The sequence below is a fragment of the Zootoca vivipara genome, chromosome 13 (assembly GCF_965207765.1).
Source record: "Zootoca vivipara chromosome 13, rZooViv2.hap1.1, whole genome shotgun sequence".
Lineage (NCBI taxonomy): Eukaryota > Metazoa > Chordata > Lepidosauria > Squamata > Lacertidae > Zootoca > Zootoca vivipara.
Window position 1 is genome coordinate 24348168 of NC_142596.1, and position 19222 is coordinate 24367389.

At 46.9% G+C, this 19222-nt stretch overlaps 1 protein-coding gene across 3 annotated transcripts; it reads right to left on the minus strand.

The window, feature by feature from the left end:
* Positions 1–1491: 1491 nt before the first annotated feature.
* On the minus strand, positions 1492–16376 carry PARP16 (poly(ADP-ribose) polymerase family member 16). Of its 3 annotated transcripts, none has more exons than XM_035132010.3 (8): positions 16279–16376; positions 15694–15789; positions 15140–15346; positions 11495–11632; positions 10208–10414; positions 5633–5804; positions 4519–4660; positions 1492–3277 (listed from the first exon to the last, which is right to left on the minus strand). In XM_035132010.3, the coding sequence occupies exons 2-8, from the start codon at positions 15694–15696 to the stop codon at positions 3136–3138; spliced, it is 1011 nt and encodes a 336-aa protein (XP_034987901.2). In that variant the 5' UTR covers positions 15697–15789; positions 16279–16376; the 3' UTR covers positions 1492–3135. The 3 variants fall into 3 exon arrangements, with proteins under 3 accessions (XP_034987901.2, XP_034987902.2, XP_034987904.2); XM_035132011.3 differs by having other exon boundaries at positions 16138–16376; XM_035132013.3 differs by lacking the exon at positions 15694–15789 and having other exon boundaries at positions 15853–16376.
* Between the last annotated feature and the right edge of the window lie 2846 nt (positions 16377–19222).

Consider the following 19222-nt stretch of genomic DNA (forward strand, 5'->3'; position numbering starts at 1 on the left):
AGTAAGACCCTTAAAAGCCTCCTTAAAATACTTTCCCTAGGCTTAAAATACTTTCCGGACACAAATGTTCGGCAAAATCTCAAAAGAAAAAGAAAGACCATTTTGAGCTATTTAAATGGAAAGCGCCCAAATCTACACTTCCGATATGGGCTGCCATACGTCCAGATTTTCCTGGACATTTAAGCGATTTCCGCCCGGACATTGTTTCTGACGGCCAGATCCCAGCTACGTCCAGGAAATTCTGGACGTATGGCAACCCTACCTAAGCCCTCCCCTTGTTTTGCACTGGGAAATGCAGGGTAGATGATCCACTAGGCTCTGGGAGACCAGGGTTGGAATCCCCACTCAGCCAGGAAGGTCATTGGAAAACCTTGGGGCAGTTATCATCTCTCAACCTGACCTACCTCACAGGGTTGTGGTGGATATTAAATGAGGAGGGGGAGAGCCTTGCACGCCGCCTTGAGCTCCTTGGAAGAAAGGTGAGATATAAATTGAATGAAGGTGGGCTTACGTACTGTTAACTAGCACCAGTGGGGAACCCTGTGATCTTTAAGCAAGTTTTGTCATTATTACCAAAGGGGGGGGGTATCACAAGTATTAGTCTGATTAACTGATCTTGAGTTTGTTCTTGCGCCAGCATGGAGAATGAGACGGGCTTGACTATTACAAAACCACATCCAAACCCCCCACCCTAGCTGTCCTGGGACAGGCAAAGCCACATGGCGACGAGTTGCTTGCTACATTCCCCATTTTTAGCTGCAGCCATGTGCAATTCCCACCCATGGGCCCCTCTCTATATTCACGGAAAAATTGGCACCGGGGAGGCTTTAGGAAATGGACTTTTGTGGGGGAGGAGGGCACCGAGAAATGTTGGGATTAGGACCAAGTTCCAGACATATGATACAGTGCCAAATGCACAGCTGGAGAGGGAATAAGAGAAAGAACAGCTCTGGAGAATTGGTTCCCCAGGGCAAGACACAAGACATGCAAGTCTGGGGCTGTACCTGCTGTGAGTTTTTGCCTCTCTGAAAGCTCTGGACAACACCCTGGCCATGATCTAAAGCAGAGGTGGGCAGCTTCAAGCCCAGGGGCCAAATGTGACCCTCTAACCCACTTCCTGTCAGGCCTGCTAGATCCTGCCCTGGCCACACCCCTCACCAGCCCTGCTCTGTGCTCTCCATGTTTTTCTTGCGGGAATGGGCCTGCGAACTGTGGTTAACAAGGTCTCTTGCTTGCCTGGATGAAGGAAGATGGGCAAGTGGGTGCGTGGCTGGAATGTACCCAACTGTACCAGGGTTAAGACGCAAATGTGATGGCCTGCCCATTCTTCCCTCTGGCCCCACCCACCACTAGCATATACGAAGACCCAACCCACTCCCTGGGGGCTTAGATGAACAGTTCCTTGGAGCTTGGTGTCTCAGGGCAGCCCTCTCCTCCCCCCCCCCCAAAAATAGGAGCGTCATGACTTAACCACGCATACATTGCAGTTCCAATGTTCAAAGTGCATGAGAGTCTTTATTGCAATTGCCTTTACAACAAGCTTACGAGGTAGGCCGCCACAATTCCCATTTTATCAATGGAGGGCTGGTGTTGACAAGTGATTTGCCCATCAAAGGCCTGTGGAGAAGAGGGGACTCGAATCAACTGCCCTTGGTGTGTGGTTTGTAAAGCGGCTGCTACACAGAATAAAACCAGGAAGGCAAATGCAAAATTCAGCCAGAAGGTCTGTCTGTTTTGCAAAGTCCATTTACTTATTTTTCCACCATCCTGAGCTGCAGCAGAGATGATCTTGCCATTTGCAAAATCTCTTCCAGTGCACAACCGGTGTGTGGTTTTTCCTACAGCCAGATGGAGACCCAGTGCTCCTACAGGGGCTCTTGGACTCTTAGCAGCCCCCCAGCAGGGCCAATGGTCAGGGATGATAGGAGCTGGAGCCCCACAACATCTGAAGGACCCCAGGGTCCCGTCCCCCTGAGTCAGGTGATCAGATTGTTGCTCCGATAGCCACTTGTGCCTCTATGCTTCAGGGTGGGCGCTGCTCCACACACTGCCGCCTCGCTTTGGAGAAAAGGGGACTTTCTGGAGAGAGATGCTTCTCCCCCTGTGAGGAAAGTGTTCCCGCAAGATAAGCCCCAACCAGCTGAAAGGAGGGCGGCGGCAGGCTGTCCACAGGGAAAAGCACAAAGGAAGGGGCAGCCCAGCAGTTGAGAAGCAACAGGATGCCGACTGCATGCCTTTGCTCTCAGGTTGGGAACATGTTTCTGACTTGGGTACTTAGCAGGCAAATGCTGGAGTGGAAATCAGGTTTAAAGGGACACAGGGTCTCGTCTTCCTTCTCACACTCAGAGTTGCGCTCATTCCTACTTGCATGCTTCTCAGGGGTATCTGGTTGAACACTGCAAGAACAGACAGATGGGCCTCCTCTGACAGGGCCCTTATGTTTTTGGGCCAAATCAGGACACAGGAAGGTGCCTTAGGTGAGTCAGACTATGTGTCCATCTAGCTAGGGATTGCCTCTGAGCATCAATTTCTGGCAATCACAAGTCGGGCAGGAAAGTGCTGTTGCACCTGGATCCTGCTTCTGGACTTTTCACTGGGGCATACAGGTGGCCACTGTAAGAAGGGCTGCTGGGAAAAAGGGCATCTGGTCTGACTCTGACCCAGTTCTTCCATCATTCAAATGGTGTGGGGTTTTTTTTTGGGGGGGGGAATTCAGGAAATATATTTCCAATGCCCAAATCAGAAAGGAGTGCAAAGGGGAGATTCGAGATGAAGAACATCACCCTTACTTGCACAGGGCATTGAAGCTCTTGCTAGTGATTGCAGACATGGGACCCCACCCTTAAGCCTTGCCAGTCCCCGTTCTGCAGGATTTCTGCCCTTCCAATCACCTGCATCGTCCTGCTCCATCTTTAAACTAAGGAGGGTGCACCTACCTGACTCGTGTTCAGAGAAGCAAGGCAAAACCAGAGAGATATGAAATAGCTGTGCCGGGAAAGTTAAGGCAGCTGAAACATCCTACCCCAGCCCCCAGAGCCCCCCCGGCTTCAGAGTGGAAGGTTTCATGAAGGCTTTAGATCGCTCAATATTAAGGCATATGGTGAGGGTCGGCAGCCCTGTCCCATCCCCACAAGTTCATTGTTTTAAGTCAAAAATCCTGTTCCAATAGTAGAGGAAAGCTGGGGAGTTGCTAGCCCCGATGGCAACCAGCAGCAGCAGATACAGGCTCATCATGATAGCGAAGTGATGCTTAGAGACCCACGACTGGCTAGCAGGCCTAGAGGGGAAAAAGAGACAGTGATGACTACATCCAGCCACAATGGGGCACAACTTTTCAAAGCCCCCCCCCCAAATGTGATTATATGCCCAGGCCAAAGCTTTGCTGCTGATTTAGATATGGCTGCGACGGCTCTTTTTAAACATAGAATTGTAGAGTTGGAAGCGACCTTGAGGATAATAATAATAATAATAATAATAATAATAATAATAATAATATATTTATACCCCGTCCATCTGGCTGGGTTTCCCCAACCACCCTGGGCCTCTGGGCGGCTTCCAACAGAAAAATAAAATACAGTAATCTATTAAACATTAAAAGCCTCCCTAAACAGGGCTGCCTTCAGATGTCTTCTAAAAGTCTGGTAGTTGTTTTTCTCTTTGACATCTGATGGGAGGGCGTTCCACAGGGCGGGCGCCACCACCGAGAAGGCCCTCTGCCTGATTCCCTGCAACTTGGCTTCTCGCAATGAGGGAACCGCCAGAAGGCCCTCGGTGCTGGACTTCAGTGTCCGGGCAGAACGATGGGGGTGGAGACGCTCCTTCAGGTATACTGGACCGAGGCCATTTAGGGCTTTAAAGATCGGCACCAACACTTTGAATTGTGCTCGGAAACGTACTGGGAGCCAATGTAGGATCATCCAGTGCAACTCCCTGCAATGCAGGAATTCTTCTCACAGCTGTCCCTGGGTGGGCTTGAACCGCCAACCTTCTGGTTAACAGCCAGACACACTGGCCCACTGGGCACATACTGTGTGTTTTCAATGTGTGCATTTTTAATGTTTTTGTCATATGGCTGATTTTGAAGGCAGCTTGATTGTCATTTGAATAATTGCCCCCCGTGGTTGCCCGTGCTGAAGACCACTGGCAAAAATATATATGTCAAAATACTACTACATGTACAATGTGTGTGTTCAGGATTCTGCATATGCATTTTTGAATAATTGCCCCCCGTGGTTGCCCGTGCTGAAGACCACTGGCAAAAATATATATGTCAAAATACTACTACATGTACAATGTGTGTGTTCAGGATTCTGCATATGCATTTTTGAATAATTGCCCCCCGTGGTTGCCCGTGCTGAAGACCACTGGCAAAAATATATATGTCAAAATACTACTGCATGTACAATGTGTGTGTTCAGGATTCTGCATATGCATTTTTGCAAAGTTGGCAAAAAGAAATAAAACTTCTGCAACCACAAGAGCGAACTGTGGCGGGGAGGGTGGCAGAAGAGCACGTACCTCCGGTGCTGCTTCTGTGAATAGACGAGCAAGTACTTCACCCGTATCAGCTGGTTGTTCGTGACGACAAAGTATTTCTGGGGAACGTCGCCCCCTTCGCTGTTCCTCACTCTGGCTCTTTTCTTGTCTATTTCTTTAGAATCTGGTCAGAATGAGCATAAGAGGGCCTCTTAGACAAGGAGGTGAAAGATACAACCACACTGGAGGTCTCGGGGCAAAGGGATCAGTTCCTGACACCAGCACGGGTCTTGCCATGTGCCCCATGAATTGCTGTGTCTGTTTTCTGAGTAAAGTGCAGGCATCTCAAAGGAACACAGGAAGATCCCTGATACCGAGTCAAACCACTGGCCCATCAAGCTCACTACTGTCTACTCTGACTGGCAGCAGCTCTCCAGGGGTTTGAAGCAGGGAATCTCTCACAACCCTACCTGGAGATGCTGTCGGGGATTGAACCTAGACCATTTGCATGCAAAGGCCTCCAGCAACAGATTTTGGAGTGACCAATCTCTCTCACTCTCTTGGAGAGTCACTGCCTCACAGGAGACGGCAACGGGCTAGATCAGGGTGGACCTCACTCTAACGTCACATGGCCCTCAGAGCAATGTCAAAAGCCAGCACTTCAGAGCTTATCTGATCCTCTTGCCTACTGGACAGGGGAAAGAGAGAAGGGGGTGTCAGAAAAAGCTAGAGCAAAAGGGGGCAGTGACCTGCTTCCTTTTGACTCTGGCTCCACCCCCCTCCAAACAGGTGTTCCTGCAAGCTAGATGGACCAATGATCTGATCACGCGTGGGGCTGCTTCAGCCCTGCCTTCCCCAACTGGGTGCCCTCCAGATTGTAGAGTTGGAAAGGAACCCAAGGATCATCTAGTCCAACCCCCTGCAATGCAGGAATATGCAGCTGTCTGTCCCATATGGGGATCGAACCTGCAGTCTTGGCATTATCGGCACCACATTCTTAACCAATCAAGCTATCCATCTGGTGCCAGATGTTGTAGCCTACAACTCCCAGCTGCACCAAGGATGGAGTTGATGAGAGCATGGCTCTGCTGGCTGGGGGCTGATGGGAGTTGTGGGCCTAAGCAGCTGCGCCGAGTCAGGTCTTTTCTAGACTCACCTTTCTTTTTCACCTGGCATTTTACATCTGGGTGATCGATGATCTCACACACGGCAACACAGCTGAGGATCGGTCCCATCAGGCTCTGCTGCCAGCCGAGGCCATGGGGGCTATAGAGGAGAGCGAGGCTCAGGTCACTGGTGAGGTAGGTGCCTTCCCCAAACAAGGAGGTCTAGAAAAAGCAGGACGGGGTTGCACATGAACTGGGCTGCACGCTGGCAGCCAGCCATCTCAAACATATCTAGTCACAGCAAATCTGCCTCATTCCTAGAAGCATTTTGGGAAGCTGAATTAGTAAGTAAGTAAGTAAGTAAAACCTTTATTGGCATTAAACAAACTCGCATACAAAATAATAACAGATTAAAACTGTCACTGTGGCAAACGCTGTGCCAAGAGAGGGAAGGGAATAATCCGCCATCCGCTTTCACGACAATGGGGCTTCCGGCGACTCAGACGACTGCAGAGTACAACGCCGAGAAAATAGTAAATTAAGATATTGAGCCACCATCTCAGTGAGGACCGGGTCCTTCCCCAGCAAGAGGAACCGCAAGATTTCCCGCTCTGGTCTCCCTCTGGGAATGCAGAGCCGGTCCAGGAACCGTTGACGAAGGTCGACGTAAAGGTTACAATGAAAAACCATATGTGGAAGGCTTTCCACCTGAGGGTCATGACACGGACAGATCCTCTCATCCTTCGCCCTGCCCGAGAATCTTCCCCACAGGAGGTTCGATGGATTTGCATTGAACTTGGCCAACGAAAATGCCCTTCTTTCTTGTGGGTTCAGTAGGAAGTCAAGATAGTTAGGTTTTGTTTCATGAGCCCACGGGAGGTGGAAAAGAAGGGGGGAACATGTTGTGCCTGCTGCCGCTATAAGATCCTGTCTCTCAATGTCCCACAACCTAGTAATGACTGTGGCTTTGGCAGATTGTAAGGACATTGAGCGGAGGAGTTCTACTGAAAGCCCCAGTTGCTGTACCTTCCTATTGAAGTGTTGCAGCCCTGGGGGGAGGAAGGTGTCCGAAAGCATTACCTGGAGGAAGGGATCTCTGTCAGAGTCGAGGCAGATTTTTAGCCAGAATATAAGGAATCTTGCCCAGGCGACAGATTCCACCTTGTGTTGAGCTCCCTCTAGACATAAAACTGCATATGGGACGCATCTTGGAACAGAGAAAATCTTGTAGAGAAAGGTTGATTGCACTTGCTCTACTGTCTGGGTGAACTCCGGGATCCAGATTGGAATGCCGTAGAGCAGTTGTGAAATGGTCTTGGCATTGAAGATCTTGAGCGCAGAAGGGATATGTGAGTTGCCCCTTGTTGTAAAAAATCGCGTAATTGCCTGCGTGGATATCTTACTGGCGTTCACCACCACGCCTCGATGTGGAGACCAGAGGAGCCTATGGTGATAGGTGATTCCTAGATAATTGAATTTAAAGACCTGCTGGATGGGTTTACCTCCAAAAACCCAGCTATAACTCGTGCGTGAGTTACCAAACACCAGGATTTTGCTTTTTTCAAAGTTCAAGCATAAGTTCATTTTGGCCATGTACTCAATGCAGGCAATTACCAGACGCTTTAGACCTATTCTGGTCCGCGAGAGCAAAACCATATCGTCCGCGTACAGGAGGATGGGAATGTTTATGGCCTGGAGTTTTGGAGTGTGGGCATCCACCTGATTTAGTAATGGGGCTAGATCATTGAGAAAAAGATTGAAAAGCGTAGGAGCAAGTACGCAGCCCTGTTTAACTCCTCTGTTGATACTGACTGGTGTTGTGATTTCATTCCCAGAATGGATTTTTATGCAGCAGGTGTTATTGGTATAAAGCTTTTTGATCAGGTAAAGAAGTCTGGGTTCTAAGCCCATAGCCTCCAATTTGACCCAAAGCAACCTCCTGTCGATGGTATCAAATGCCGCTTGAATGTCCAGGAAGGCCACATGTAGATGTTCTTTATAGAATCGTGTGGATTTGGCGACTAGGTGAGACAGCACCGTGCAGTTTCGTAGGGTCGATTTTCCTGGTCTGAACCCAGCCTGTTCAGGGCCTAAGATGTTATTGTCATCGAGCCAGGTAGTTAATCTGTTTAACAGATGCTTAGCATATAATTTCCCAATGTTAGAGAGAAGACTTATTGGCCGATAATTTGCCGGCAGCTTTTTGTCACCTTTTTTGAAAATAGGGATAATTATGGATTGTTGCCAGGAGCTGGTTATTGATTATTACTCAAGATGGCGTCTTGAAGGTAGCCTCGGAGAGTGCCTGGTAAAGATTCTTCCTTATTCTCCTTTACTTAGCCTCACAAGCCTCACAAGCTTTTTTCCCCGAGGGTACTAATGGCGTTTTAAGATTGTTTTAAGCTTGTTTTTATGTTTTTATACTTTTATGCTTTTACCACTCCCACATACCTGCAAATCTGCAAACCTGCAAGTCAGCGTTGTAGATAAAGACTGAAAGGGAGTGAGTTGTTAAAGAGAACGCACACTAACTAGCACAGTTCACTCTGCTTTGGGCTAAGTGGGGTTTCTCCCCCTCTCCGTCTGTGCTGGTATGAGAGGGAAAAAGCGTTCCAGGCACCATTCCAATGAGACCGTGGACGCAGCCAAGAAACAGATGAAAATCAGTGACTTCTTGCCCAATAATGACCTGGCAGAGATTTGCAATAGTTTCCCTACTGAAAACAGTTTCGCTGCTCTTGCCTCTAGTATTACCCATAAAGTGACTGGCTGTATGGTGGGCGAGGGGCAGCCAGCCCCGGGATTACAAGAGGAGGCCCCTCCCTCTGAGCAAATCCAAACTTCTCTATCCAAAATACCACAATCATCCACCCAACTTTTTGCGGATCAAGAGATGTTGGAATTGCTAACCTGCCAATCTGAACTGATATCGCATACAATCAGCAACCTGTATAAAAGGCTGGACGGCATTGAAAAGAAGCTCGAGGAAGTGCTCAGCCTGGCCAAACGACCACCCACTCCTCCCCAGTTTGACTACATTGCCAGTCCAGCTCCCCCCCGCCCAAGTCTGCAGGTCGACTCCGCACAACAAGCAAAGGGCCCGGACGAACAAGCACATAACTTGAATCTACAACTCCAGCCTCATAAACTGGCTGTGCTAGTGGGAAACCACCCCTTGAATTACAACAATTGGGTAGATAAACTCTCAGTTGCCAACTCTCTGTCCCAACTGCTGGGGCATGTCCTACGTCCATCAGAGATTGTGGACATTCTATGGTTGCCCACTGGGTCCTTTCTGAAGCGGCTGGTTATTAACTTTAGATCTACTTATCCACCTGCTAGAATCCTAAAACTAAACGGTTGCACAAGGAAATGGCATATCTATTTCACAAGAGTGTTTGCTAACCAGATCTGCAAACCATTACCCATCAGGACAGGGGCCATCTGCTCTGAAGCTAGGCCTGTCTGTCTCAAGAAACCAGTGAACGGGGGGCTGGAGACGAGGCCTTCTCATATGGGCAACGCCATCGCCCAACAGGACTCGGACAGCCCTGCACTGTACCAAAGTCTGCCTGCAATTGATTTAATTGACTTTTTACACCCTCCTCTTGGCTCCCAGGACGCTCCATGTGACGCGCCCGCCCCCGGTCCGCCTAAGCAACTCCAATCTGAAATGCACTCTCCTTCATACGCCTCGATGCCTGAACTGGAGACTTCCGTTACCTCCAGCCCAATACAAGGCGACAAGCCACAACACCCATTAAACTTTAATCCCCTAATCGATCCACCCCAAGATACAGTTGCTGACCTTTTACAATCTACACCACCCGGTGAAGTCTATGCCTTCAAAACAAATCCGGAACGCCATGTAACCTGCAATAGAGTCATCGAGGACCCTTTCGGCCACATCAATCTGTTGGCCTTTCAACCCAAGCCATCTCAGTCTCCCAGTTCCCAGCAATCTAAGGCCGGTCGGAATCCTTATACGGGGCAGAGTGAAGAAGTCCCCCAAATCATCCTAGCAAAAGACTCCAGGGCCCACGGACCAATAACTGACGCTCCAACGGTAGTGGTGGAAGCTGAATTAGACCTAGTTCAGTCTGAATTGACTGGCAGCAGCTTTTTGTCCAAGCTAAGCAGCCAAGAGCAAAATATACATCAGGAGGCTTAGTATGGCCAGAATCAAGTATACACTTCCAGAGCTAACACTAAATATTCTACAGTGGAACCTCGGTTGTTGAACGCTTTGGAAACCGAACAATTCGGAACCCGAACACCGACAACCCAGAAGTGAATGCTTCTGTTTTCGAACGCACCTTGGAAGTTGAACGGCTTCCAAGGCGCGTTTTCCCATTTTTAAAAAAGGAATTTGCTGACTGGCAATTGCGCCTCAGTTGTCGAACATTTCAGAAGTCGAACGGTCTTCCAGAATGGATTACATTCAACAACCGAGGCTCCACGACGGTACTTCTTGTGAATGAGCCACCGTGGCTGGCACAGGACAGTGAAAATTTGTGTCCTGGGATTTTTAGTCCTTGTCTACCCATGTACTATCTGAAACCAGCATTGGCTGCCAGGTGTGAAACATATTCAATTCTGAAATACAACCCAGACTCAAACCTTACCCGGTTTAAATGGCACTGTAACCCATTGTGCACGATGGAGTGGAAGTTCTCCAGCCGGCTCCCGTGGAATGCATAGATGAGGTCTCGCCCTGCCTTGGTCTCTTCAAATTTGGCATTCATTTGACTGGAATAAGTGATTTCAAACAGGAAGTCTGGTGCAGGGACGGGGACGCAGGGCACTCCTGTCAGCTCCTGGATCTTCTTATACTTCAAGCCAATAAAATACATTGAAGTTACTGGGTTGCTCTGAGAATCCAGTGCCCTCTAGATGTTTGGGACTACAACTCCCATCACCCCTCAGGCTAATGCAAGTTGTGGTCTGAAACACCTGGCAGACCCCAGGCTGGCAAAAGCTGATTTAAAGGCAGAAATCATCCCCATGGGAAACAAAAAAAGTATCTTTAAGAAACATAGGAAGCTATCTTCCCCTGGCCCATCCAGGTCAGTACTGTCTGCACGGACTAGCAGCAGCTGTCCAGGATTTCAAGCACGGGTCTTTCCTGGAGAAGACAGGAATTGAACCTGCAAAGCAGGTACGCCACCACTGAGTTAAGGCTCTTCCCCCAAGTCTTGGGACTCTGCTTAACAAGACACCCCAGTAATACCGCAAGCAGTGAGCTGCCCCAGCTCTTCCCTGGCCCGTGCTGAAGCCACCAGGAGGCTGTGCATTTTTAAAAGGCATTCAGTAACCTCTGAGATTTCAGTTCCTCCTCTGCTGGGCTTTTGGCCCATTGCTGCTCAGTTAACATTAACTGAGCAGCAATGAGCCGAAAGCCCAGCAGAGGAGAAACTGAAATCTCAGAGGTTACTGAATGCCTTTTAAAAATACTGAATGCCTTTTAAAAATGTAATAGATAGATATATTGTAGTAGAAAAGGTTTGAGCAAAGACACTGTTGAGGTGAGAGGGTGGGGTGTCGACTTACTAAGCAATGTAATTAGTTGATTTGATGGTTAATGTGAAAAGGTTTGAAACATTTAAGAAAAAAATTGTGTGTGTGTGTATATTGGTTTGACTTGCTCCTGCATTGCATTTTTGCCATCTGTTAACCACCTCACAGATCCCCTCTTTTGTCCCAAAAAATAATTTTAAATTATTATTTTTTTAAAAAATACCATAAAACAAAATTATGTTATCCCATTTGTCTAGATTCTGCTTTAACATGCTTACTCTCCCCCGTAGCCTTGTGCCCAGATGCAGGTTGCTGACACCCCTGACACCTCCAATATTACTTGTATCCATCTGCACTCGTTTGATAACTGGGTTGTCGCCAGCGTCGCCTCTCACCTCCTTTTTGCTTGTACTGTGTATGCACAGGGCCTTGGAAGACAAAACCCAGCCCAGCAACTCCCAGCCTCTTGTGCCTGTGTCTTGGGCCAACTCAAGCAGCTCTTTCAAGCCCACCAAGGCATTTGTATCTGCAAGCTGAGAGTGAGAGAGAGAGAGAAAGAAACATGGGTTGCTAGCTTTCCTTGAGCATCTCACACAGTTAGAGACCCCCCTAGTGGTTAAAGAAAAGACAGCTTCTCCAACACTCGTCTTTAGGGCATTACCTGGCAAGCAAATCCTTGTGGACAAACCCTACAGGCCTTCTTATTCGCCCCCTTGGAACACAAACTCCATAGGATAGATGGACGGAGGCGCAGACACGCGCGTTAGGGCGTGTTGAATTTTTCATCTTTAAAAATCCTGATTTGAGGGGTGTTAAAAAGTTGTGGTATGATGAGGTAATTTGAAATATATTTTGGTTCCTTGTAAATATTGAGGTCTTGCTTGGTAAATCTCTATGTGAAAAGTTCCTGCATTTTAACATTTTTTAAATTTTCCTGTCATTTATAAACATATAGGTTATTCCCCAATTTTGATGAAAACAGATGTTGATAAGTGCCTAAAATTGATTACAAGATACAGTGGTACCTTGCAAGATGAAATTAATTTGTTCTGCAAGTCGCTTCGTATAGCAAAAAACTCGTCTTGCAAAGCACGGTTTAAAATTTTCCCGGTTTACCCGGTCTACCCATTTAGTTAATGCATTCCTATTTGTCTTGCGAAGCGCGGTCATAGGAAACTTTGTCTTGCGAGTCGCCTCGTGCAACGCAAAACACTTTCATCTTGAGAGTTTTTCGTTGCATGAGGCATTCGTCTTGTGGGGTACCACTGTATTGTAGTTCTCTTATATATGTATTGTAGTTCTCTGTACTATTAATATTAATATTAATATTATACAACAGTATGTGATATCTTTTTTTGCTTTCTACCACCAGTCCACCCACTGAGGTCGTTGGGGTTTCAAAGCCGAAATGCTCTGACAAGTAGATTTCTCATCTATCCGAGATTTCTCATCTATCCGACAGAATGGGGTGGCATGAGGACATCTAACCAGCCCTAGCGATTGTCTTCTGTGTTGCATTGGAGACTGGGGGCTGGGGTCTTGCTTGAATATGTTACAGAGCATCTCTGGTACCAGAACAATTGTGTTCTGGTCATCAAACAATTGTGTGGTCATCAAAGGAGCTGGGATCCTCATCCACCAACATCATTTTATTATACTATACTATATTCTATATATATATACTATATTCAGCAGAGAATTGTGTCCTTTTGTTGCTCACTCCCATCCTTTGCAAACAGAATTTTATTCCCATGAAGGAGAAAAGCATGTTTTCTTTGAAGAATAGCTATGATGATAAACACGATAAGGAAGTCTATGCAGAGGACTGGGTAAACTACTTGGAGGTGTTAAAATACACTTTAAAGTAGAGCTACCAAAGTTCAGCCGAGTGACGGTCTTTCTTTATTGGATAAATTGGGGGTGCAAAAACAGCATTCTGATAGTGTAGGATTAAGGCTGTTGGGCAGGCACCCAATCTTAAGATAAGGATTGCCACATTTTAGGAAAGACAAGATTTTAGTTCCTTCAATAGTAGCATGGATAATAAGCATTATGGTAACCCTTCTATCACAGTGATGGAAGGATGGAAATACTATATATTCTCCTGCTTCAGAACCATTAAATGAACAGAAGTCTTGACCGGCATGGAATATGGTTTCTCTAAGTCTGCACCATCTTTGTGAGGATCAAGAGCAGGCCTTTAGATTCTACAGGAATCAAATTTTAATAGTGTACACTTTTTTTGAAGAGCATGGTCCAGGGGGCTTCTGCCAGTGGCTCTCCTACTCAGATGTGGGCCCTCAGCAGGTACATGATCATGTGACACCAGCCCTTGAAGTTGTTAATTTATTATTCTTTTTTTACTATAATAGGACGTTATAAGATAAAGCAGGCATCCCCAAACTGCGGCCCTCCAGATGTTTTGGACTACAATCCCCATCATCCCTGATCATTGGTCCTGTTAGCTAGGGATCATGGGAGTTGTAGGCAAAACATCTGGAGGGCCGCAGTTTGGGGATGCCTAAGATAAAGTAATGATATGTTGTTACAGTTGGAAACAAAATTTCTTTATATTTTCGCTTGTATAAAATGATTAAAAACTTTAACTTCGCTTCAAAATGCGAGTTTTCAGCTTTTTTTTAGTGTATTTCAAACAGATCTCAATTTACCAAGCTAAACATCAACCAATCATAAAAATAATTGCAGATTTGGATTCCTCATGTGCAATAACATATTTGTAGAACCCCTCATTGAGCAAATTCAAAAAATAATAATTTCGTCCTTAAATGACACGCCCTAACGCGCGTGCAAACACACACACACACGGCTTCCTGTTCTCTCCTCCATCCATCAAACTTGAACCATTTCATCTAACAGATCCTCATAACTGGTGGCATTTATTTCCACAAGCATGGTGGCACTATGGACAACCCCAGCAAATGCAAGGGTAGAATTCTTTCAGAACACAACAGAGCTCAACTATCTTTCATTACAAACATCACTCCTCTAATGACTCCTGGGTACCCTTTGTCTGCTTAGAATGGGAAGAAAGGGGTACTGTTTCTGGCTGTATATCCAATAATAATAATAAAATTTATACTATACTATACTATACTATACTATACTATACTATACTATACTATACTATACTATACTATACTATACAGTGGAACCTTGAGTTGCAGACGTAATCCATCTGGAGGCAAGTCTGCAACTCGAGGGGTTCACATCCAGAAGCGCCACGTCTGCGCATGCACACGGCACGATTTAGCGCTTCTGCGCATGTGCGAGTGGCGAACCTGGAAGTAACACATTCCGGTACTTCCGGGTTGCCATGGGATGCAACCTGAAAAGACGTAACCTGAAGTGGACGCAACATGAGGTATGACTATACTATACTATACTATACTATACTATACTATACTATACTATAATGAAATGTTTAAATGTTTATTTGATTGTCCCACAACACTTGCCATCCTCTCCTGCCACACCAGTGTGGCTTGCTACACCCTTGGAGAACCACTGCCCTAAACCATGAGGGACGTTGGGATTATTTTGGGTCGGAATTTACCAGGTGCTCAATAGAATCTTAGAATTGTAGAGTTGGGAGGGACCCCCTGGGTCATCCAGTCCAACTAGATGCAGGAATCTCAAAGCCCCTTACAAGCAGAAAACCAGGCAAAGCAACCTTCCATCCCCTACGTCAATTCCAAGCTCGGGTAGGGGAGAAGCTTGTTTTTGAAATCCCTGCTCCCACCCCTGCAAGCTGGGGAGGAGAACAGCTTGTTCCTGACCTTGATCTGCATTTCAGAGGCAAAGTCAGGGACAATACCCTCTCATGAGTTCCCTAGTTGAACTATGCGCTGCGTGAATAATAATTACTGATAGAATCATAGAATTGTAGGTATATAAAGGGTCATGCAGTCCAACCCCTGGCAATGCAGGAATTGCAGAAATCATCATCATCATCCCTGGCAGATGGCCATTCAACCTCTGTTTTAAAACTTCCAGTGAAGTAGAGCCCACCATCTACTCACCAAAGCCTCAAAATCCTTGGTCTCGTCCGTGGTATATAATCCTGGGAAGGGCCGAAGAACAGAATCCCGCTTGTAGCTCTGCAGGGCAGAGACGAAGAAGCTGCACTTCAGGTCTGCAGCCAAGAGGTCTGCCTTGAGGGCCTCTCGCACCTGCTCTCGGAGCCCCATGGCCCCAGCAGTCGGCACCTGCATTGCCAAGGGGCCCTCCTGCCATTAAAATACAGGCGGAAGTTAGAAAAATCAAGAGTTGGGAGCAGCCTGGTTCACACAAGGCTATAGCTTACTGGGACAAAGCAAAGGTGCTGCCTCATAGAGAGGCATTCCCAGGCAATCTGCTCCCTCCTTCCCTCGTCTTTTTTTTTTTACTCCTGTGCTGCACCAAGCTAAGCCAGCGTTTGGCACATCATCCAAACCTGGATTCATGGGTCTTGGTTCAGATGACAAGCTCAGCATTTGGGGGGGGGGGTGGATACCAGGGAGAAGCCAAGCAGCTAAGCGTTCCTCTCTGGGAACCACACGTTTGCACAGTCCTGGAAAGTCCTCGTTTGGCTTACCATGTCATGCGAACCAGGCCATAAGGTCTCCAGCAAACATCCCCACAAGCAAACAAGATGTTTCCTGGGGAACAGCGATCCTACTCTTCCCAGACGCTGAGTTGAAAGAACAAAAAAAGAGAGGATAAAATACATTCTGCAGCATTCAGAATTAGTTACCTTCACTGGTGCCTCCCGAGGCTACGCTTCTACGCTTTAAACCGTCACATGGCAGTCAGGCATTCAACAGGTGAGACTTTGCGCAGCTGCATCATTGCACCTTCCAGCTTGGAAAACCCACCCCCACCCCACCGACCCAAATATGGCAGGCAGCAAGTATTTGGGGGGCGGGGGGGGGAGACATAAATCAGAAGATACAACTGCCTAGCAAGCAAGTGTTTTAGCAGCTCTGTGACGGGCTGAAGCCCAACAGCTCTGTTTTTATCGTTTGCATCCGATCTTCACCTGTTGAACTTCTGTCTGTAAGGCAGCTGTTAAACGGGCAGGATCCGAGGCTGCCAAAAAAACGTCTCCCCCTTTCTCCTTGACATTTTTGTGTGTGTGTGTGCGTGTGGGCTTTATTCTTCCCCTCGCCCTCCGGCCTACCTCGGGGGCTGCTCAGCAAAAGGCGATTCTCACTGAGGTGGAAGAGGAGAAGAGGCCCTCCCAATGCCTACTGAACATGCTCAGCTCACCTCAGCCATGCGCAGTAGCAGGAGCTGAAGCCTCAAGTCTGCCAGCAGTTGATTCTGAGCGTGCGCAGTAGCAGGAGCTGAGCCGCCACCCTTACCCTTAACATGCCTTGCCCTTACCACGTCATCTTGAGCATGCTCACTAAAAGCACCTGACGACTGTTGTTCTTTGACAGGCTCAGTAGCAGCAAATGAAGCCACACTTTGCCCTTACGTGATTTTTAAGCATGCTCAGTATAAACAATGAAGCTCAAGCCTATGCCCTTGCCCTGTCCTCATCCAATCCTGAGCATGCTCAGTAGCAGTAAGTGAAGCCTCAGCCTTGACCATTCTTTCGCGTGGAGAGTGTTCAGTGGCATAAACTGGCGCGTACAATCCTGCACAGGTCAATTCAGAAGTAAGCCTTCAGCATCAATTTATGTTCCCAGGCTGTTTAAAAATCAGTAGAAAAGCAGGGGCAGCAGCGGCCACTGGCAGTATTATCCTTCGTCAGTTTCTCTCTAACCGCCTTTTAAAGCCAGACAACTTAATGGTCATTATTGCATCTTGTGCCCAAATTCAAGTGTTATGAGAGAGAGAGAGGAACGTCCTCCATCATCCTCTTGCTTCATGCCATGCATACATGGGTATGACTTAGGTTGAGGGGGGCAGAACAGACATGTTTGGTCAGTTAAGTATTTCTATTGTTTTACTTGATCCGGGGGGGGGACACTGCATGCATAATTAATACCCTCCAACATTTCTCCGATGAAAATAGGGGCGTCCCATTCCATAACGATCATTTTACTGTTTATACCCCACACATCTTACTGGGTTGCCCCAGCCACTCTGGGCAGCTTCCAACATATATAAAAACGCAATAAAACATGAAACTTTCTCTCTCTTTTTTTTTTTAAAAAAACCCCTTCCCTGTGTACAGGATTGCCTTCAGACAGCTCAGGAGTCAAATAACTACATACACACCAACATTTCTCCAATGAAAATAGGGACATCCTACCGTACCCTCTAACATTTTTCTGATAAAAATAGGGACGTCCTAAGGAAAAGTGGGACATTTGGGGATCAAATAAAAAACCGGGACGGCTTCTCTAAATCAGGGATGTCCCTGGAAAATAGGGACACTTGGAGGATCTGATAATTTTTATACTCCTCTTATCATGTTCCCCAGTTGCTCACCTTTTTTCTAAACTAAAAAGCCCCCATATGTTGTAACCTTTGCTCATTACAGGAGCTGCTTCAGCCAGTTATTAAGAGTCTGGCTCTATCTGACTCAGTGGTGAATAATTTTGACCAAATTTGGCAGCTGAAATGCAGCAGCAGTTAACATTTGACCGGATCAGCCACGCAAGCAAACAATACTTGATGGTATTTGACAGAAGAGTAGGCAGTCAGTGTTTGCCCATGGATTTGCAATATAACATCTACTCAGAAGCAGCTCAGTAGGAATAACTCACACCAGGTAAATGCGGTGTAAGATTGCAGCTACAAAGCCCACAGGCATAATAGCATGTTCTGATATATAGAATCCCAGAAGGACAGTGTGGCAAAAGATTTGCTGGAAGATTCAGGACAGAAAGGAAAGGTACTTCTTCATGCCCTGCATGGTTCACCTTTGGAACTCACTCCCACAGGAGGCAATGATGGCCACCAAAATGGATGGCTTTAAAAGATTGGTTATTGGGCCGATCCAGGAGGCTCTTTTTATGTTCTTATACTGGCAACTGAGGTTTGTTAAGGTTGAGAGTAGCAAACTACAGATTGTGCTTTACATGTATGATGCAGATGCAATGAGGCAGCTCCTGATGTAATAAGAACAAACCTGTGTGCTGTTTCTGCCTGTTGAGGGCAGCAGAGTCTCTTTGGAAGACAAGCGGGTCCTGCCTTGTTAGAGGCAACTACTGTAATGAAATGGAAGGTGAATGAAGAGTGTGGAGCATTCAGCTCTTGCCTTCATCTTTCCATAGCAGCAAGAAGGTTCTTTTCCTAGCTGATATCTGTCCCCCCCCCCAATTTCCCCTCCCCCAAATAGAGCAATGCAAGTTAATAAGGCAACAAGAGGCAGCATCTGGGACAAGCCGGTAATTTCAGCTAGCTAGTTGATGTGGTTCAGGTAACTTGCCCTCTAGAGGGCATGAGTGAAGGGGGGGCAGTTTTCACCGTGGGTGGGAAAGGAAAAAACAAAGGTTTTTGCAATGATATCCATCACAAAAAAAGGTCTGTGGTAAGAAAAAGGATCCAAGCAAAGCTACACACACACACACACACACACACACACACACACACACACGAGTTTTCATTTTTCTACATTTGAATTTAAACATTTTACAAACTTTAAAATATCCAATGGCTTTCCTTCTTCTCCTTCCATGGTTCATATTACATATAATAGTTTCCTGCATATTTTACTATAACCCTTCAAATCAATTTCCCCCTTTTACATCAATCAAATATTTACTTTTAATGCTGCCAGCGTTCTCAGCGGTGTACAATTATTTTCCATATATCCAATAAATATTTTCCACTCTTCTTTAATCCCCATGCATTTTTCTAGACCTTCCTGATAAGGTTTATCAGTGTAGCAGACATGGTGGGCTCCGTTTCGCATCCAGCAGCTTTGCAGATGAGATCCTCTGCATGAGGGTATCAGATCTTCCTTCCAAGAAAAGCAAGCCAAGGGTTGGGGGCTTCCTAACCATGATAGAGCAGCGTTTCTCAATTGCTGTTCCGCGGCACACTAGTGTGCCGTGAGACGCTGGCTGGTGTGCCGCGATGTGCGGCGACGAGAAGGGCGATTTGCATTGTCACGTGCCTGGCGGCCGCCAATAACCGGCACTGACCCGCCGGAAAGCAATATTTCT

Bases quoted from the DNA above. Each gene is read 5' to 3' on its own strand.
- PARP16 (XM_035132010.3), bottom strand. The intron at 10,415-11,494 runs GTGAGAGGCGAC...ATTGGCTTGAAG, and splicing joins ACAGTACAAGCAAAAAGGAG to TATAAGAAGATCCAGGAGCT. The intron at 4,661-5,632 runs GTGAGTCTAGAA...CATTCTGACCAG, and splicing joins ATGCCAGGTGAAAAAGAAAG to ATTCTAAAGAAATAGACAAG.